A 21652-nucleotide genomic window follows, 5' to 3' on the forward strand; every position below is an offset into this window, starting at 1 on the left:
GGCCTTACATATGAGGCTTGTAAGACTTATGGGCCTGTAGTTAACTGGATCAGTGGTTGGACCGTCTTTGTGCAGGGGGGTGACTGTAGCCATTTTCCATTCCTTGGGTACAAAACCTGACTGATGGCTCCAGTTGAAAAGTGATTCAAGTGAATCAGAGAGATTATATTTCATGCTATTTATTAAACTTTCCAGGATGTTATCTGTGTGCAACAATGCAATGCTTTTGGGCATGGGAAGTGCACTGATGACCTATTCCCTAGTAATGGTGGGGGGGGGGGCTGTGTTATGTGGTATTTCCTTTGGACTACTGGGGGGGGGAGTGGGGGAGGAAATTTCAGCTGAACTTGTCAGCCAAAAGGTTGGTTTTGGACTTCGGTTCAATGTGGGTGATGCCTTTTATAATAAGTTCTGCATAATTTTGTGTATTTCCTCTGTGGTTTTGGATATAGCTGTAGAAAGCTTTGCAGTTGTCCTTTGCCTGAGAAAGTGTTTTTCTTTCAAATTTAGCATTTGTAGTATTAGTTAACCCTCTTAGCTGTCTGTTTAGATTGGCCAGGGGGGCTTTAGCATACATGGCTTTGTTCCTCCTATGCTTGGCCAAGATTTTTTTTTCTATTGTTGTATAACTGATTGATATTGTGGTTCCACCAGGGTGGCTTGCCTTTTAAGTATTTTTATTCTTAATACAAATGGGCACAGTTAGATCAATATAGGTATCAATATAGCTGTACAGAGATTTTGCAAATAGTTCAGTGTATGCTACAGTGTCTACTGGATTTAGAGGTGCTTGGAATTTAGCTAAGGTGTTGTTTAGTAGAGAGAGGTTAGCCTTGGAATAGCCCCTAAATGTTTTTGGTTTTGCTGGATCCACAGACTTAATCTTTATTTCAAGCAATACTGCCTTATGGTCAGATCTGGCAAGTAAAGATATTACATTGGGTGAGGAACATCAGTCCCTCATGCTCACGAGTGCAAGGTCAAGGATGGTTTTACTCCTAGAAGGTGAATAGACCAACTGTTCCAGGGTTTTGTATTAACAAAGTTAAGGAATTGCTGGGCTTGGACATCAGAAGTGGTGTAGGATTCCCAATCTATAGAGGGGTAGTTGAGCCCCCCCATAACAGTAGCACATTGAGATAGGCATTATGGGTTTCCTGGGACATGGAGAGTGACCTATAGGTTGCAAGGATATGGTGTGACACTGTGTTTATGGTGAGTTGCACATGTATGAGTTCCAATGGGTCATACACTTTAACTAGTCTGGATGTGAGACTGGTTTTAATATACACTGAAACTCCTGTGCCTTTATTTCACTCCTGTGTAGTAGCTGGTCTAAAGGTGTGAAAGGAATTATAACCTTGCAGTGTTGGGGTACTCTCAGTGCATTTAAACCATGTCTCTGTTAATAAACAGAGGTCTACACCCACAAGGGAAAGGAAGGCTTGCACAGAGGTGAGTTTATTGTTAAGACTTCTAGCATTGAGCAGTACCACCTTCAGATATCCCTTCATAGGTTCAGTTAAGTCAGAAGGTTTATCTGTTTGGCATTGCCTAAAAAAAGGCACTATGTGGGTGGAAAAGGTCTTTGCCAGTATCCAAAAGCCTAGAGATGACAAGTGCAGACCATCCCTGGCAAAGCAGAATAGTCTGTCAACCATGACCTTCCAGGCCATCAAATATTTTACCCCCTTTGATTGACACCAGAAGCTAAGCTAGTTGTTAAAATGAATCACTTTCTGTTGATAACATAACATCATCCTTGGAGAAGGTAGTATCCTGCTCAGAGGTAAGCATATACTTGCCTGAGACACATAATCAGCGAGCTTGATCATGTCTCAGTTCATATAGTCAAGGGAAGTACATCACAGGTCATTAACACCCACATGTACAATGACAGAGTTATAACTATTAACTAGTGTATCATTCAACAATTGTGATATGTTTTGTGTGTGTTTTCATACGTAGATGCTACTGTATATATTTATGATTACAGTGGTCACAAAAAAGCATTAAATGATATACCATACATAAACTATCATCAAATATATATTTTATACATGCAATGATGTTACGTCTATATGTGCATTTCAATGCAGTCATTCATTTATTTTTTCAAAGGGTTTTAGATCATAGGACAAAACCATGGATATACACCATTCTGGCAATGAATGACCTCATACAAAAATCATCTAGAATTAAAATATTAATATGCTAAATATGCTTTTGAAAAAAAACTTCTGAAACTTGAGAAAATAAAAAATGGAAGAAAATGTTGCCAACTACTAGCTCCTTTAACACATGCATGCTTTTCAAAACTATAACAATGCAGTCATTAAGACAGCAAACACAATACATCACTTGCAACAGACTATGCTTCCTTTGGCAGTATTTCTAATTCTAACACAAAATATTCATTTAAGTAATTCAATACAGAGATATTATAAATGAATGAAATAAGCAAGGATCTTAAACACTGGAAATAGAAACCTTTGCCACAAAGTCATGATTCTTAATATCACATCAAAAGTGCAGCTGACTGTAGCCTTCACATAGATTGTGTCTCTCTTTTATGTATGAATGATGTATAAATCTAAATCATTTTCATATTTCAACTTTTCAAATCTGCAATTTGAAAACACAGATATCTGAAATAGTTTTCAAGCTCAAGACTTCATTCTGAAGGCCAGGAGAAACAGAACAATTTAACATAAATAATGTTTAAGTAATTCACTACAAAAGCAACATAAAGATGAAACCTGAACAACAATAGCAATTTCAGCAAACATTAAGAAAGAAGAGCATCCCAGCTCATCCCTTTCACCCATCTGAAAAAGTTATATAAGCGAACCTACCTTTGCAAATTGTGCATTTATCCATTTTGTGAATGTTTTCTTCTGAACATCTTCTCTTTCATCTACAAGATAAAAAGAAAATATATGTCAAGGGCAGCAGAGTGAAACTGATGATGTATTATCTTGAAAAGAGAAATAAACTCACTAGCATTAAGTTGGAAGTATAAAACGAAAATGTAGAATTTTACTTGGAAAATGATAAGCACCCAAAGACAAATAAAGAGTTTCACAAAGAAAAGAAAACATACCCACTGCATACTCTCTCTCACACACACACACACACACACACACACACACACACACACACACACATGTATGTCTGTAGTAACCAATAAATATATTTTTGACTTAACATGAACATAAAGGTCATATCACAATGCAGTTAAATATAATTATGTGTTGGTAAGAAATTCACCTTGAGAGGGAAGCTCAAGAAAAGAATCTCAGCAGCCATGCCTCTAACACACAATAAGCAGTTCTTTGTATTGCATATAACTTTATCTGCTCCATGTACTAATAGTTGTATAAAAAATTGCTAAGCATTTTGCTGGCTTTCAAAGCTGTAAAGGATTTATAGAGTACTGCCAAAAAGGCAGTAACATGCTCTTTTATGTTACGGAAAGTCGGGGATACAGTACCAGCACAGACAGGCAGAAACAAATCTGATTTTAGTTCTGCAACTATTGTTTGCTGTTTAGTATGGGCAGATTTAACTTGTGCAATACCTGATCTCAACAAATGAAGCAGAGGGTGATTAGCAGTTGTGATTGGGTCTCATGCTGTAGAAAATCTTAACTGATTTCTCTTTTTCTGGATATTGGAGTATAATTGCCACACTCCGTACACCACAAAAAACATTATATTCTCTCTTTCCTTCTCTACTTGTCTTTCTCTCTAAATAGACAGACAGACAGAAAGAAAGAAATAAGTATATGTAGGGAGATAGATACACATATGTATATAAAAGCAGACAGACAGGTACAGAGGACAGTTTAAGGGTCTTACAGACAATAACAGCTGATGACTACAGGGAATATCTAAAAGGGACTCCAGCTATATACACATAGAGCGTGTGTGTGTGTGTGTGTGTGTGTGTGTGTGTGTGTGTGTGTGTGTGTGTGTGTGTGTGTGTGTGTGCTCGCGCTACAATGCATCCTTGAGTATGATCTGGTGGCAGGGTTGTGCGTGTGTGTATCCTTGAATACAATGAGATGAGGGTGGCCGTATGTCTGTGTGTGTGTGTGTGTGTGTGTGTGTGTATATATACATATACATATATATATATATATATATATATATATATATATATATATATATATATATATATATATATAGATAGTTATTTATATATGTTGGTCAGATCCTACCACAAGCTAATCACCCTAGACATCCACATCCTGCTCCCACTACCCATTAGGGAAACCACCGTAAAAAACTTCTCCAAAGCCAACTTCACATTTCTTAAGACAGAAGTGGCAAACTTAATGACACCCATGCAGACGTACAATAGAGGTACGACTGCTGAATCCTACACAAATGCACTTTACTTTTTTTGTGTAAGTCCAATTATTACTGATAAGTTGGTTAACAAGGCTCTATCTAAAGCTAAAAACACTGCCTCCATGGGACCAGATGGTGTCCCAGGTTGTGTCATACGTGAGCTCCGAAAGGAATTAACCCCGCATCTTAATACCCTGTTCAGTCTCAGCCTCTCCACAGAATATGTGCCCACAGAATGGCGCACGACAACGGTGGTCCCGCTACACAAGGGTGGGGCCACAACTGACCCTGGGAACTACCGACCAATAAGCCTGACCAGTCTGATCTGTAAGGCTATGGAGTGAATCATTATGGAACTCATAAATGGAGAGATTGGGAACCTCCAGTCGCTAAACCCCACACAGATCATGCCTCCTGAACCTGGTGGATTTCTTTGAGACAGTTACTCAGGCTATAGATAAGGGAAAGGAGGTACACACGGATTACCTTGACCTTGCTAAAGCATTTGACACCATTCCCCATTCAGGTATTATTGATAAGCTCACCAGCCTGGGCATAAACCCTTACGTCACAAGATGGATCGCAAACTGGCTCTCAGACAGATCCCATAAAGTAAGAGTAGCGGGATCCATTTCCAAATCCAGACCAGTAACGAGTGGTGTGCCTCAGGGCTCTGTCCTGGGGCCCCTCCTGTTTGGCATATACTTCTCAGAAGTACAGGCAAGCATGGAAGGGCTGTGGCTGACTAAATATGCGGACGACTGCAAACTGGGTGCTATAATAGAGTCTCCGGCCGACATGGAGATGCTCCAGAAGGGCCTAAATGAGACTGATGCATGGTGTCAAAGCCATGGTCTCAAGCAAAATGCAAAAAAATGCATAGTAATCCCCTTTGGAAAAAACAGAGTACCCGCAAACTACAACATAGGAGGTAATCCCCTGAAATCTGAAGAAGAAATAAGGGATCTAGGGACCCAAGTAGATAGTCAGCTTTCCTTTGATAACAATGTTGCCAAAGTGGTTAGAAAATCCTTCTATGTGACCCATCTGATCATGAAAGGGTTTGCATCAAGATCTAAGAATGTAATGGTGCCCCTCTACTCTTCCCTCATCAGACCCATTATTGAGTACAATGCACCAATTGGAATATACCTGGCTAGACATCTCCAGCAGCTGGAGAGACCACAGAGGTACCTAACCAAGAGGATTACTGGCTTAACAGTTGCCCTATGCAGCACGATTGAAAAAGCTAAGACTGTTCTCTGTTGCATACTGCTTTCTCAGAGGCAATCTCTGTCTAACATACAGAGCCATGTCCAACCCAGAATTGTTGAACATACTCCATCTTAGCAAAACCAAATATACTTGAGCTACACGCTCTAGGGATGTAAACCTCAATACAACAATGAATAGAACATGCTGGAGGGATAGATTCCCTTCGCAGAGACTTCCCTTACTATGGAACAGGGTCCCAATCTACATAAGACAGAGCCCCTCACTATCACTCTTCAAGAGGAACCTTGATGAGTGTATGGGTAACAGAAAGTTCACACCGGGGATCACACCAACAACACTACTAGATAGGGGCCAAGGGTACTAGCTGCTAGTACAAGGGTCTAGGGAACTACTAAAGGGGCAGTGAATACTGCACAATGTGGCTGAGCTAATATATGCCTTCGGGCAGATAGCCCAGTACCAACCTATGAACCTATAAGCACTTACACGAGTGCAACCCCTAACAGAACCAAGATGCCATCCTCCAAAAAAAGGAAGCCAATCTGGCAGTCCTCTGCCATAAACAAGCTCTACAACAGATGAAAGAAACTGTTGCAAAAACGAGTAAAATCCCATGACTGGAGGAACTCCCTGGTCAGCCTCAGTAAGAAGCTGAGATCCCTCATAAAATCCTCCAAAGCTAGTTAACGGAAACAAAATTGCCAATGACTCTAAAGACATCCACAAAGAATTCTATATCTATGTCAAGAATCTCAATGGCAACACTCAGATCTGCTCTGAATTACAGCACAATGGCACTAAATATACAGAACCAGCTGATATTGCCAACATCCTGCCACATAGTTTCAGTGCTAACTATACCCCCCTCTCACCCCGCAGAGGGCCCATCTCTATACTGGAAGAATGCAAAGTTCCTGTAATCACGGCTGCACAGGTAAACAACACACTCTCCAAAGCCAAGAACACAGCATCCATGGGACCTGACAATATCCCAGGCTGCGTTCTACACAAACAACAGAACAAACTGGCACCCCACCTAAGTACTATGTTCATTCATAGCCTCACCTCAGGCTTTGTACCCACTGAATGACGCACCATGATGGTTATCCCACACCACAAATGGGGAGCCATGTCGGACCCTGGGAACTACAGTCCCATTAGCCTGACGAGCCTGGTCTGCAAGGCCATGGAATGTATCATCATGGAACTCATAAACAAAGACATCGGTAATCTCCAAACTCTGGACCCAACCCAGTTTGGGTTTGAAAAAGGCAGATCATATCTCCTAAACCTGACAGACTTCTTTGAAGCAGTCACCAAAGCTATAGATAAGGGTAAGGTGGTTCACACACCCTATCTAGATCTCGCCAAGGTATTCAATACCATCCCCCACTCTGGAATTATAGATAAACTCACTAAACTAGGTATAAATCCCTATGTCACAAGATGGGTTGCCAACTGACTCATGGACAGAACCCACATTGTGAAAGTAGCAGACTCCAAATCCGACTTCAGACCAGTGACAAGTGGAGTACCACAGGGTTCAGTCCTGGGTCCTCTCCTGTTTATCTAGTTCTCTGAAGTACAGGCTAATACAGAAGGTCTTTGGCTAATGAAGTTTGCAGATGAATGCAAACTAGGAGCCATAACTGAAACTCCTAACGATGTGGACATCCTACAAAAGGACCTCACTGAGACAGATGCCTGGTGTCAAAGCCAGGGCCGGAAGCTCAATGCCAAAAAGTGCATTGTCATCCCCTCTGGTAAAAACGCTGTACACATGAACTACCACATAGGTGGTAGTCTACTGAACACAGAAAGTGTGATAAGAGACCTTGGGACACAGGTGGACAGTAGTCTCTCCTTGATAATCACATTGCCACAGTGGTCAGGAAATCCTTCTATGTGGCACACCTCATCACAAAAGGTTTATAATCCAGAAAAAAAGAGGTCATTGTTCCTCTCTACTCATCACTCATTAGACCCATTATAGAGTACAACACCCCTTTTGGTATGTACCTCATCAGACATCTACAACAACTGGAAAGGCCACAGAAATACCTCACAAAGAGGATTACTGGCCTCAAACAGATGCCCTATGCAGACTGTCTAGAAAAACTCCAGTTTTATTCTGTTTCATATCGCCTACTCAGAGGTAATCTCTGCCTAACATACAAAGCTATGTCAAACCGAGAGCTGTTGGACATGCTCCACTTAAAGAAATCCCAATCCCTCTGAGCTACATGCTGTAGGGACCTAAACCTTGTCACCACAATAAACAGAACATTCTAGAGGGATACATTCCTGTCCCAGAGACTTCCCATACTCTGGAAAAGACTACCTATCTATGTCAAACAGAGCTTCTCATTAGCACTCTTCAAGAAAATCTTGATGATTGGATGGGAAATGGTACACACAGCCTACCTAGACCTTGCAAAGGCCTTTGACACCATTTGCAATTCTGGTATTATAGACAAGCTCACCAGCCTGAATTTAAACCCCTACGTCACAAGATGGGTTGCCAACTAGCTCACGGACAGAACCCACATGGTGAGAGTTGCAGGAGCTAGGTCCAACTCTAAATTGGTTACAAGTGGCGTACCCTAGGGCTCAGTCCTAGGACCCCTCCTGTTCGGCATATACTTCTCAGAAATACAGGCAAGCACAGGAGGACTATGGCTGACCAAGTTCGCAAATGACTGCAAACTAGGGGCTATAATCGACTCTTAGGCTGACACAGACATCCTTTAAAAGGGTCTCACTGAGACGGATACCTGGTGTCAAAATCATGGCCTCAAGCTAAATGCCAAAAAAGTGTATAGTCATCCCCTTTGGAAAAAAAAACAAAGTACCCACAAACTGCCACATAAGTGGTAGTCCCCTAAATATGGAAGATGTAATAAGGGATCTGGGGACCCAAGTAGATAGTAATCTCACTTTTGATAATCACATTGCCAAAATGGTTAGAAAATCCTTCTAAATGGCCTACCTAATCACAAACGGGTTTGCATCTAGATCAAAAGAGGTCATTGTGCCCCTCTACTCATCACTCATCAGACCCATCATAGAGTACAATGCCCCCTTTGGCATGTACCTTACAAGATACCTGCAACAGCTGGAAAGATCACAGAAGTACCTCACCAAGTGGATCACTGGCCTCAAACAGATGCCCTATGCAGCTCGATTAAAGAAACTCCAGCTGTACTCGGTTGCATACCTCCTACTCAGAGGTGATCTCTGCCTGACATACAAAGCCATGTCCAACCCAGAATTGATGGACATGCTCCACCTAAAGAAACCTTATTCCCACGAGCCACATGCTCTAGGGATCTATACCTCATCATAGCAATAAATAGGACGTGCTGGAGGGATAGATTCCTGTCCCAGAGACCTCCCATGCTTTGGAACAAGATTCCAATCTACATTAGGCAGAGCTTCTTGTAAACACTCTTCAAAACAAACCTTGACGAGTGGATGGGAAATAGAAAGTTTACCCCGGGGATCAATTCAGTAGCTCTGCTGGAAAGAGGCACAGGGAACTAATCGAAGGGGGCGGCGAAAGCCAACACATTCTGGCTAGGCTTATAAATGCCTTCGGGCAGATAGCCTAGTACCTACCTATGAACCTATAGGAAATTCAGCCCGGGGATCACTTCTGTGGCTCTACTCGACAGGGGCACAGGAAAAAAATTTCTTGGGTGGCGAAAGCCAGTGTACCTTTTGGGCTAGGCTTATATAGGCCCTAGGGCCAATAGCCTTGTACCTACCTATGAACCTGTGTGTGTGTGTGTGTGTGTGTGTGTGTGTGTGTGTGTGTGTGTGTGTATATATATATATATATATATATATATACGTATATGTAGATATATAGAGAATTATATATATATATATATATATATATATATATATATATATATATGTATATATATATATATATATATATATAGATATATAGACATATATATATAGATATATATATAGATATAGATATATATATATATATATATCGCTATATGTGTGTGTGTGTATGTGTGTCCTTGATTTGATATTGAGGTAAGAACAAAGATAAATTGATTCATTGCTAGGCTTTTAAAGTCATTGTGCATTCAGTAACTGTGCATTCATAATGCATTTAAATCATGGACCATTTTTTTATCAGCATGATAAAATACAGATAGCAATGTTTTAACAAAGGCAGAGCTTTAGTTCTGTAACTAAAATTAGACACCATGAAGATTATTTAAATATTATCAGTCACTTTCAAAAAGAAGAGGTAAGGGGGAAAAGCTTCAAATCCTGTATCCTTGACAAATAAAGCAGCTCCATCACTGAGCAGTGCTTTATTCTTCTGAACCTTCTGAGGATTTCATGAAGCAATTACTCTGGTATCCTAATATATCTTCTGAACAATCAGAAGTATAAAGCTCTAAAGTCTGGTATTATTGACTGATTATAATAGTCCGTGAGTTATGAGGGACAGGACAGGTATAAGATTCAAGCCTAGGTGCATTCTGTAAAATTAGGGACAGTTGAGACAGGGATGAGGCATGTCCTTGTGGGAGGCTGACATACCTCCACCCGTCTATGCTGCAGACTTCCACAGAAAGCTGAGGGGAACACTAAGCAACAGCAGGAAGTAATTTTTTAATTATTCTGACTAACTTAAAAAGTTTGTAGAGCTACATGTCTAGCATCATGATGCAGATTATAAACAAGGAAAATGAAACACTGATGTCTGGCATTTTCATCTAACTGTAGTCTCTCCTGATTTACAAGGGACAGGGAAACAATAAGACTTTACAACGTGGATATTCTTCAAACTATGTCAGTTTCCCAACAAGTAACACACTCACCTTTGGTACAGAAGGCTGTAGGTTCTATTCCCATGCCAGGTAAATTGAGTGTTGACACTGCAGTACATCATGAGGAGATACAATACTCCTGAGTAGGTCATTCTTTGGATGAGACAGTATACTGAAGCCCCATGCATGAGTTGGTGGTAGATCAAGTTAATTTAAAAGATCCCATGGCACCTATTAAAAAGAGCAGGGAAGTTTTCCGGATGCTCTGGCCAAATTTCCTCTAATCCCTAACCCTATTTAAGTGTAACCTTGACCAAAGAATAGGAAATTGTAAATGTACCCTGGGTGTTGCCTCCATGTCTCTGATAGACAAATGCAGACAATAACTATACCCAAACTTACATATCCCCCCCTCAAATAACCTTTAGAAATGTTCTCACTAACATACCCTCTGCTAATGAATGCTCATGGTACTTAGGGACACAGCTGGGTTGGGTTGCACGGTTAGACTTACGAAGGCCCTGATGGTCATTAGTCTGGTATATACCTATGAAACAATGAACCTATGAATGTATGTCTGTGCATGTTTGTACGCATGTGTGTGCGTGTGCATGCAAGAAAGTGAATGATAGGATGTCTGTGCCAATACAGAGCATGAGTCACGAGAAGTGATTACAGCAGGAAAGTGCTACATAAAAAATATTGATTTTGTGCTGCATAATAAATCTACAGAACTATAAAAAATAGTAATGGTGTGTTTTTACAATGAGATATGTGCCTCAGGAAAATAAGATCGTAGGGGAATGACTTCTGGATTTACTGGTGAGAACATTAAATGTAGATGTAGTGATTCTAGGAAGGAGAAAAAGATGTAAGCTGCATAAAAAAAGTTTTAGGTGAGGGAATTATTGTGGCCTAAAAGTGGAAGAGGAATGAGACAGTAAAGAAAGGTTTATGAAGAGGAACTTTGTGGTAAAGGGTTGCAATAACTTTGTTAGAGTTCTATTTTTTGGTCTGAAGTAGATCAGGCATGATAGGAGGAAAGCCTGAACTTGGGGGAGATATGGGACAGTATATCTGTATTATGTGTGTGTTTTGTGTGTGTTTGTATGTGTGTATGTGAATTTGTGGAAGTAGAAGTTGTATTGTATCTGTAATGGGCTGGCATGTGTGGGTGCTGCAATAGGTTCAATATCTTAATGTGGGGAGTAATGAGGTCTAATGAATAACAAAAAAATTGCAGCAGTAAGATGGCAGGGAGTTGCTTACTGTGTTGTGAAATAGATTATGCCATTGCTTGAGCATGTATCATTTCTGTTCAAGGAAATTAATGATCGGTTGCAATAACATTAATACCTTTTGCTATGGTTTCCCAAACCTTGGAGACTATTACAGAAAAAAAAATATCTGTGCGTCTTACGTTGGGTAAAGAAGTATATGAGTATGTAAGCATTTTTCTGCATGCTGTGTGCATTAATGCAAAAATGCAGAAATACAGAGTTAAAGATGTCCCTCTATTTCCACTGTTGTGCAATTTTGGAGTTAGTATATATTATTTAGTAGGGATGTGTGGTGCTTAGCTCCCTTATGTAAGAATAGGGGAACTTGCCTTCCTACAAAAACAAGTCTTTTGTATCCTTTTTTTTAAACTTATGAAGAAACATGTATTTGATTCATTTTTAAATTGATAAGTGATATGATTAAAGGAGGATTCCACAAATACTTTATAAAAATAAATATACATTTATTTGCAGTTGCATGCGTGCACACACACACACACACACACACACACACACACACACACACACATACACAATTATCCTACCTAAGCCTTTACTAGGCCCCCACTGTGACCACCCAGGCAGTGATATAGTCAAGCACACAAGCAAACAAATGCAGTCAGCTGAGACAACTCATCCCGCTGCACATACTCAACCATACACATTCACACATGCACACTCCCTGTACCAGTACACCTCTACTAAACTCCTTGGCACTTATCTCTAACACAATCACATGCAATGGGTGAACTTTTGGCAAAATTACTTAAGATAATCGGCTGAGCTAACTTGCTGCAGGTATTTCCAGTGGAGTGCCATGGTTAATTAGCATAGGCCACTCCAGACGAATGCTTCATTTGCATACAGCTTGGCCATGGAGACAGACCACCATTGCTATCCTTCATGCCATGTAGGATCTCTGCAGAATGCTTGTTTATGAATCAGAAAGGGCTGCCACCAATGGTTTTATGATTATTGCATATTCTGCCATTGTAAAAAACACTTTTGTTTTTATTTCTTTTCCTTAAGCATGCGTCATACAGCTAAAAATGGTTCATATTTTAAATGCACTATGAATGCACAGTTACTGAACACACAATGACATTAAAAGTCTAATAATGTCTCCACTTAACTCTGATTTTACCTCAAGATCAACTCGCCAGCCTTCACAACTCCACATCACCCAACGCTGTTCCCTCCATTTGTACTCCCTCTTTCTACATCAGTGAAATCTCAACAATATCTGACAGAGAAATCCTGAAAAACACTTCACTAAAAACAACTAAAATCCTAGTAACGTACTCCAGGTAGTCCTAAAAAGTGTGTGCCAAACTACTTTCCACATTACTTGACAACATATTAAACTTTTCAGTCACCACAGGTAATGTACCATCCTAATTAAAGCATTAACTTTATCCCCCTCTCACCCCCTAAAGACCCCATTTCTATACCGGAAGAAGGCAAAGTCCCTGTAAGTTTGGCTGCACAGGTAAAAACCACGCTCTCCAAAGCCAAGAACACAGCATCCATGGGACCAGACAACATCCCATGCTGCATTCTACATGAACTACAGAACGAACTAGCACCCCACCTAAGTACCATGCTCAATCATAGCCTCACCTCAGGCTTTGTGCCTGCTGAATGGTGCACAGTGATGGTTATCCCACTCCACAAGGGGGGGGGGTGCCACTACGGAACCTGGGAACTACTGCCCCATTAGCCTGACGAGCCTGGTCTGGAAGGCCATGGAACGTATCATCATGGAACTTATAAACAAAGACAAATCTCCAAACTCTGGACCCCACCCAGTTTGGGTTTGTAAAAGGCAGATCATGTCTCCTAAACCTGATAGACTTCTTTGAAGCAGTCACCAAAGCTGTAGACAAGGGTAAGGTGGTTCACACAGCCTATCTAGATCTTGCCAAGGCTTTCAACACCATCCCCCACTCTGGAATTATAGATAAACTCACAAAACTAGGTATAAATCCCTATGTCACAAGATGGGTTGCCACCTGGCTCACTGAAAGAACCCACACTGTGAAAGTAGCAGACTCCAAATCCAACTACAGACCAGTGACAAGTGGAGTACCACAGGGTTCAGTCCTGGGTCCTCTCCTGTTTGGTATCTACTTCTCTGAAGTACAGGCTAACACAGAAGGTCTTTGGCTAACAAAGTTCATGGATGACTGCAAACTAGGAGCCATAATCGAAACTCCTAACAATGTGGACATCCTACAAAAGGGCCTCACTGAGACAGATGCCTAGTGTCAAAGTCATGGCCTCAAGCTCAATGCCAAAAAGTGCATTGTCATTCCCTTTGGTAAAAACTCTGTACCCATGAACTACAACATAGGCGGTAGTATACTTAACACCGAAAGTGTGATAAGAGACCTTGAGACAAAAGGTGGACAGTAGTCTCTCCTTTGATAATCACATCGCCACAGTAGTCAGGAAATTCTTCTATGTGGCACACCTCATCACCAAAAGTTTCTCATGCAGAAAAAAAGAGGTCAGTGTTCCCCTCTACTCATCACTCATTAGACCCATTATAGAGTACAACACCCCTTTTGGTATGCACCTCACAAGACATCTACAACAACTGGAAAGGCCACAGAAATACCTCACAAAGAGGGTTACCGGCCTCAAACAGATGCCCTACGCAGACCATCTCAAAAAACTCCAGCTTTACTCCGTCGCATATCGCCTGCTCAGATGTGATCTCTGCCTAACATACAAAGCTATGTCAAACCCAAAGCTGTTGCACATGCTCCACTTAAAGAAATCCCAATCCCACCGAGCTACACACTCTAGGGACCTAAACCTTGTCACCACAATAAACAAAACATGCCGGAGGGATAGATTCCTGTCCCAGAGACTTCCCATACTCTGGAATAAACTACCTATCTATATCAAACAAAGCTCCTCATTAGCACTCTTCAAGAAAAATCTTGATGACTGGATGGGAAATAGGAAATTCACCCAGGGGATCACCTCTGTGGCTCTGCTCGACAGTGGCACAGGAAAATAATTTTCTTGGGTGGCAAAAGCCAGGGTACCTTTTTGGCTGGGCTTGTATAGGCCTCAGGGCCAATAGCCTAGTACCTACCTATGAACCTATTAGACCCCTTAGTAATTTTTAGAAAACTCATTCATGACCAAGTTTATGATTACCTCAAGTATGGCCACCTCATAGATCCAGAATGTGACCTCAGTAGAGGCTATAACACCTTAACAGCAATTTATTCTGTCAATGACAGAATCTTCTCAACTATGGAAAATAACTTGCTAACAGGGGCAGTCTTCAATGATCTATGCAGAGCCTTTGAATGTATAGATTACTCCATTTCCCTTCACTCTGGTTTAGGAATTTCCTCACTAAAAAAAAAAAAAACATTACAATCCAAGTTGGTGCATTTCACAGTGGCTCATGAAGAAAGAGGATTTTTTTCTTTTTGCTTCTCAACTTAGAGGAGGTGGCACATGAATGCAGAATGGCAACAGGTGGCAGAATAGCTAACACCATTTCTGCTGGATAGAGAAGGGGTTATCGCTTCTGTTTGTTGCTTGAATTACTATTGGGTACACAGCAGAGCTGATGTTTATTGATATGTGCTGTTCTGATCTGCTTTAAACTTGTCATATTTGCAGATGCCTGTACTCTCTTGTTATGAGCTGTGGCATGACTGAGCTGCCATAAACTTTTTTACCAGATGTGACTTTAAAACCAGCTCCACAGTATAACGAAAGTAACATTTTTGTACTCATGTTATATGTTATAATGTACTTGTGCTGATTTAAAAGTATGGTTTCTGTTTAGTAGTCTTGCATCTGGACCTTATCTAGCTGGTTTTCTCTAGTTGCACAATGTGCCACAGTTGTTTTCAGCTTGAATTAATGTAGGTTACATTGTGGATTATGCACTCTTGTAGATGGCTTTTAGTAAATTTGACTAGAAAATAATCACACAAGATCTGGGAAGTGCTGTGCTTAGGGCAACAGGCTTGCAGAATGCATAACACAGTACCAGAATGCATATGACAATCGTGACTATTCATCTTAAGAAATTGCCTTGTTCCTCCAAATTCCTTTTGCCTCGACTGACACACTGTAATGATCACATGTTCCTGGTTCTGACAGATTTTGGCACGTTCTGTCCACTAGAAACTTTGCATTTAGCTGTCTTAATTATTGCATTACACTGTGTATTTCCTAAATGAAACCGAATGGTTACTGTCCTGCTATACTGTAACCTCACTGTATATGACTGCATACTGCAGTGTTATATTGTTGTCTTGCTATTATGGTGTTGTACACCTGGCACAGTACATCTACTTTTTCTGCATTGTATTTTTTACTGTGGCATCCAAACCTGCTGCACATGCCTAAGTTACTGTGTTTTACCACTGGTGTCTATAATTCCTAACATTGCCTTTAATATTTGTATTATCCACCTTGCAGATTCTTGTGATATTTTACTCGTTGCATAACTCACCAGGTGAAGGGTTAGAAACTTCTATAGCTATAGTATCAGGATTAATCTGTTGTATCCTCTGTGCTTCCTGCCCAGTTGTACACTAGTATGTGGTACTGGTTCCCCTTCAGAAAACTGAAATATCACAGTCCTGAAATTCATAAGACTGAAGACCAAAATCCTGAAAACTCAAAATACTGAAAACACACAGAATACAAATAATGATAATATGCCAGTACAAGGACACACAGAAACACATATAAAACAAAGCATAGCAGTTGTTGCCAACTTAGTGTAATGAAGTGCAATCTCTGAGTTGGTATATTTAAGTAGCAGGGGTGTGGGGGGCACAGCCCCCCTTGCTTATACTTGGTGGAAAGTAGTATGGTTTATGGTAGTCCGTATATGTATGCTGTGTGTTTTCAGGATTTTGAAATTTGTGGATTTTGGTCTTCAGTCTTATGAATTTCAGGATTGTGATATTTCAGTCTTCTAAAGGGGAATCATGGTACTATATCTGATAATATTCTTGCTTTTGGCTCATGTACCCTTATGCTGTGGATACTGATGATTTACTGTGTTGCAGTATCTGTGCCATATATTTCCGGTGATTCTTATAACACTGTACTGCATTTTGCAGTACTCATTTGTTCTTTATTGAGTTATGTTGAGTAATAGTGTATTGTGCTGTATTGTACAGAGTTGCACCATTTTGAACAGTCTGTTTTCCCTATCACCTTACATATTATATGGCTACTGTATTGTGGTGTATCATATTTTGTTGCACTGCCTCTTTCATTATTTGAACACTGCTTCACTGTCCCTTATATATCATACAACTCTCTCTCGTCCCTCTGAAATAGATCAGGTGTCATCACATTCCATAACATCATAAAATGTGTGCAACTTCTGTCTCTGTCTATCTGTACTCTATTTGTTGACAGATTTTTATCACTAGGCAGCGTTTAGTACTGTACAATCTGTCACTTACTTAATGGCAACCATTTGCTATTAAAACTGAGTGAGTCCTCATGACAGAACTGTAAGTACTAATTGCAACTAAAACTAAATCTCTGACACACAAAGGGTACCACTACATAGAATACGACCTACACACACATGTACATAACTACAAAGCAAACATAAACTCTTCCTAACCTGGGTTGATCCACAGCACACTATCAAAAGGCTCAGCACTATAAATGTGTACACTGCAGCCAATGCTTAGCAATGTATGAACACGTATAGCGTACGCCACAGTTTCATCTACCACTGCCACAGAAAAGTCACAAGAGTGTTCTGGCTGAACCTTTAAGGCTACAAGTGCAGGCTATGGACGTAGTTGTTATAGATGACTCCATATCTCAACACATTGATGTACCACTCACAAGGATGAACAAATACAGGGCAAGAGTCAGCAGCTCCCCAGGTGTAAGAATCCACTGTATCACCAAGGGACTTAATATCCTTCACACTAAGTATGAATATGACATGACACTTTTTGTTCTTGCATTGATGGTTCTATTAGAAGAGGCATTAAGGAGCTCTCTAGGTATGTCCCCAAGGCTGGAAAGAAACTTGTCTTGAGTAATAGTTGTCTATCTTTACTAATAATGATACCACAACAAAAGATCATTGACTTTAATTACTGGCTTATGTACTGGTGCCACTGTGAGGGGGTCCAATGTGTATGAGCCTGGAAAGAGATGAAAACAGATCCCGCCTTTTCACTTTTCGAATAGCATGCAGTGGTCTCATCAGGGATTTCACATACTGGCTAAGGCATTCTCTACCTCCACAGTGCTATGTGTATTCACTCTCAGTCTACTAAGGCTACCAACATAGCAAATAAACGTAGCCAAAGGATCCCAAGTCAAAAAAAGCCTGCTCCCAGATGAGACCTTAATGCAATTTTATTTTATTCAGATAAACAAACAGCGTTTTCGCTACTCTCACTAGGTAGCTTCTTCAGAGGTTAAAAGCAAATACAAATTCCAATCTGGAAAATATCAGTACAAAATTGTTCATGTTAAACAAGAAAATGCCCTCATTTGAGACTTTCTTAACTGTAGATTATTATAGCAATAACCCATACCTGGGTGTGGGTAATGCTGGATTTTCCCACAGTTGGTGTGGTTTGGTCACGAGGGCGAAGCCCGAGTGGCCAAACAAAGACAACCCTGGGTAAATCCAGCATTACCCATACCCAGAAGTGGGTTATTGCTATTATACAATGACATTATTTAAGAAAAAAAATAATTACTTTTCTTAAATAATGGCATTGCATAATACCTCCTTGCTGCCCTTCCGCAGCTGTCTGGTATTCTGTGGCAGTTCTGATGTACTGCGCATGCGTATGCCTACGCAGTACATCAGAGCTGTGGGGAAAAGCAACGGAGAAAGCAAGATCTCCGTTGCTTTTCACAAATTGTTTCGCTATTTTAAATGGGTTTAACATAGCGAGACAGCTTTAAAAAAAGCAACGGAGAATCTCCGTTGCTTTTTTTAAAGCTGTCTCGCTATGTTAAATGGGTTTAACATAGCGAGACAGTGTGAAGCAATGGAGATCTTGAGTTCTCCATTGCTGTAAAAAAAGAGTTATAGTAATGGAAAAAGACTGGGCGACCAGACCTTTTTCCATTACTATAACTCTGATTTACAACGTGCATGCTGACCAATCAGCATGCATGTTTTTGAATATTAATGGGGGGTCATTGTATAATAGGATATTTGTGTTATCACTGAAACATGGCTCCAAAATTCTGACAACACTTCCTTTTCAACTGGCTTCTCTGCCTACCACTCATTAGGCTCACAAGTGTAGATGGCACTAACAGCTGATGCAATATGCATGCTTTATCTGAAACACCATCATTTTTAGAGTATTTGACCAGGACAGTCATCTCAAACTCCTTTATATCTTAACATCAGTACATAAACCCAATACTTTATACATGGAAAACATGAATCATTTCATAACACATTTGAGTCCCTTTCTATTAACTCAAGCATCATATTACTAATAAAACTGAACTACCCCATCCATAAAATGGCACATATACATCTCTACGGATAAGGTAAGCTGAAAATATCGGAGGTAAAAATTTGTGTTAAGCAACTGTGTCAGCACATTCTTCCACCATTGCTGAGGAAATGGCTCCTGGAATAATCTGTCTTATTTCTTTTTGATTTGTTCCTTATCTTTATTGGCCTATAATTATGTTATACTTTTTAACTATAGCTTTAATATAGCAGTTGCAGTACTTCACTCTCTGATCAAACTTTATCATTACAAACCTCTTTGATCAAATCATAACCTACACTGGTCTAGATACAAACATGCTCAATTTTCTTTCCTCACAAGCATAATCTGTTTATTTTATACCATCTGCTATACCCTCACAGTTCAGATCAGATTACTGCAATATTTTGTTAACCATATGATCTCAGCATGTCAGCTACCAACCCAACAATCTTTAAAGACTTCACAAAGAAGAGTAATTTTTCTCTCAGTGGTGACTTCAGACAGTTCACTCAGTCTCATGTCATGACGGCCCTAGCAAGTACCACCAAATATACCCAACATTTAAATTTCCATCTCAGATTTTGGACAGAGGCTCATCTGGTTATTTACCACACATACAGTGATAAGTTTATGAAACCAACCATTCTGGCTGAAGTCATCTCTAAACCAACTCTACAATGAAAGGAAAATCTCATAGCCATAAAGAACAGAACAAAAAAAAAGTCTTTAGGTTAGCATCAGAAGAATTAATAAAGAAGTCATAATCATGAGCAAGATCAAATCCTCAGTGCCAATCCTGCACCGAAACCTGCTACATAAATGTGTAATAACCACAAGGCATTAATTAATTATATAACGAAATAAATAAAACCCTACATCACTACCCAGTAATAACTTCTGAACAGATTATGAAACAGCTTCCCAAAACTAAAACTGCCAGTTGAAGTAGTATAGATTGTATATTATGTCATTTATTATGTCATTTATTGGTTGGTATGACCCCCCCACCCCACCATATCAACCACATTTGTTCCTCTGGATATGCACCAAATGCCTGCAGAGCAGCTGTTGTAGATTCCCTACACAAGCAAGTCAGTGACAACCACAGACCTATAAACCTTACCGGTATCATTTGTAAGGTGAGGGGGTACCTCATCATGGAGCTCATAAAAAGGCACATAGGGAACTTACAAGCCACAGATCCTAACATATTTGGATTTGTAAAATGCAGATCAAGTTTACTAAATTCTAGCAGATTTGCACTCTGCTTACCTTGATTGGCCTAAGATGTCAGACAATATAACACCCCACCCCCCCCCAGCATCCTCACCAACTGCTAAAACTCAGTACAAATCCCAGCGTAACCCACTGAATTACTAGTTGGCATATTGTCATCCCAACAGACTTATTACCAACAATGTGCTTTAGGGTGCAGTTTTGTGATTACTTATATATGGCATCTACATTTCAAATTACAATTCATACATGAAGCACCACTTACTGAGCAAGCTGAGTGATGGCTACATGTTTGAAGTCATTATCAGCTGCCCTGAAGACACTCAGATCCTCCAAGAGAATCTAACTTGGCCAAACCTGCAGTATCAAGACTGCAGTCTACCATTGAGTATCAAAAGGTATCGTACAGTCCATTAAAGAGGAATGCATTAACACCATCCATCAGAACGGCATTACATGTAACTATCAAAAGGTGTCATACAGTCCGTGAAGCAGGAACGCATTTATACCTACCACCAAAATGACATTACATGTACAACAGGTACTGTCATTACAGATGTAGGCACCATCATGAGCATTGAACTCTCTTTTGACAAACAATATCCTCGGTCATATATGTATATATATATATATATATATATATATATATATATATATATATATATATATATATATATATATATATATATATATATATATATATATATATATATATATATATATATATATATATATGTATATATATGTATAGATATATATATATATATATATATATATATATATATATATATATAGATATATCTATATATAGATAGATATAAAACTCCTAGATCACACTATAGTGGGGAACAGGGCATATACCTGTTTAGACAAAATGAGTTTCAGTCAAATGTGTTTTCAGTGAAGTGAGCTTTCAGTGAATTGTGCTCAGTGAATTCATTTTCAGTGAAATGAGGCTTCAAATAAATGAGTTTCTTTGAAATGTGTTTTCTATCAAACAAAGTAGACCCATTTCTGTTACTACGCAGATGTCTGCACTCTACGGGGCGGGGGGGGGGGGCTTACAGGGAATGGAGGTTCTTGTTAATGCAGTTTCTCACTTTAGAAATAATGTGGCAGCACAGGATTTTGACCATGTTAATTAACACTGCTGGCTATGACAGATCCAGAGTAATTATTACTCAAACATGTAAATCTTTTCCTGTGTGCATTTCCAGGAGAAAAAACATGGCTAATTAGCATATGCC

The 21652-nt window shown here is 39.8% G+C and overlaps 1 protein-coding gene across 9 annotated transcripts in view; it reads right to left on the reverse strand.

Annotated features, from left to right (window-relative positions):
* Positions 1–21652, reverse strand: part of DMD (dystrophin) — a 9298038-nt gene that overhangs the window by 8455548 nt on the left and 820838 nt on the right. For all 9 annotated transcript variants that reach the window (XM_044072398.1, XM_044072396.1, XM_044072400.1 and 6 more), the window contains exon 2: positions 2856–2917. In XM_044072398.1, the coding sequence (XP_043928333.1) occupies positions 2856–2917 (62 nt within the window). The remainder of the gene's footprint in view (positions 1–2855; positions 2918–21652) is intronic.

This window comes from Protopterus annectens, chromosome 5.part0 (genome assembly GCF_019279795.1).
Source record: "Protopterus annectens isolate FY-2018-M chromosome 5.part0, PAN1.0, whole genome shotgun sequence".
Lineage (NCBI taxonomy): Eukaryota > Metazoa > Chordata > Ceratodontiformes > Protopteridae > Protopterus > Protopterus annectens.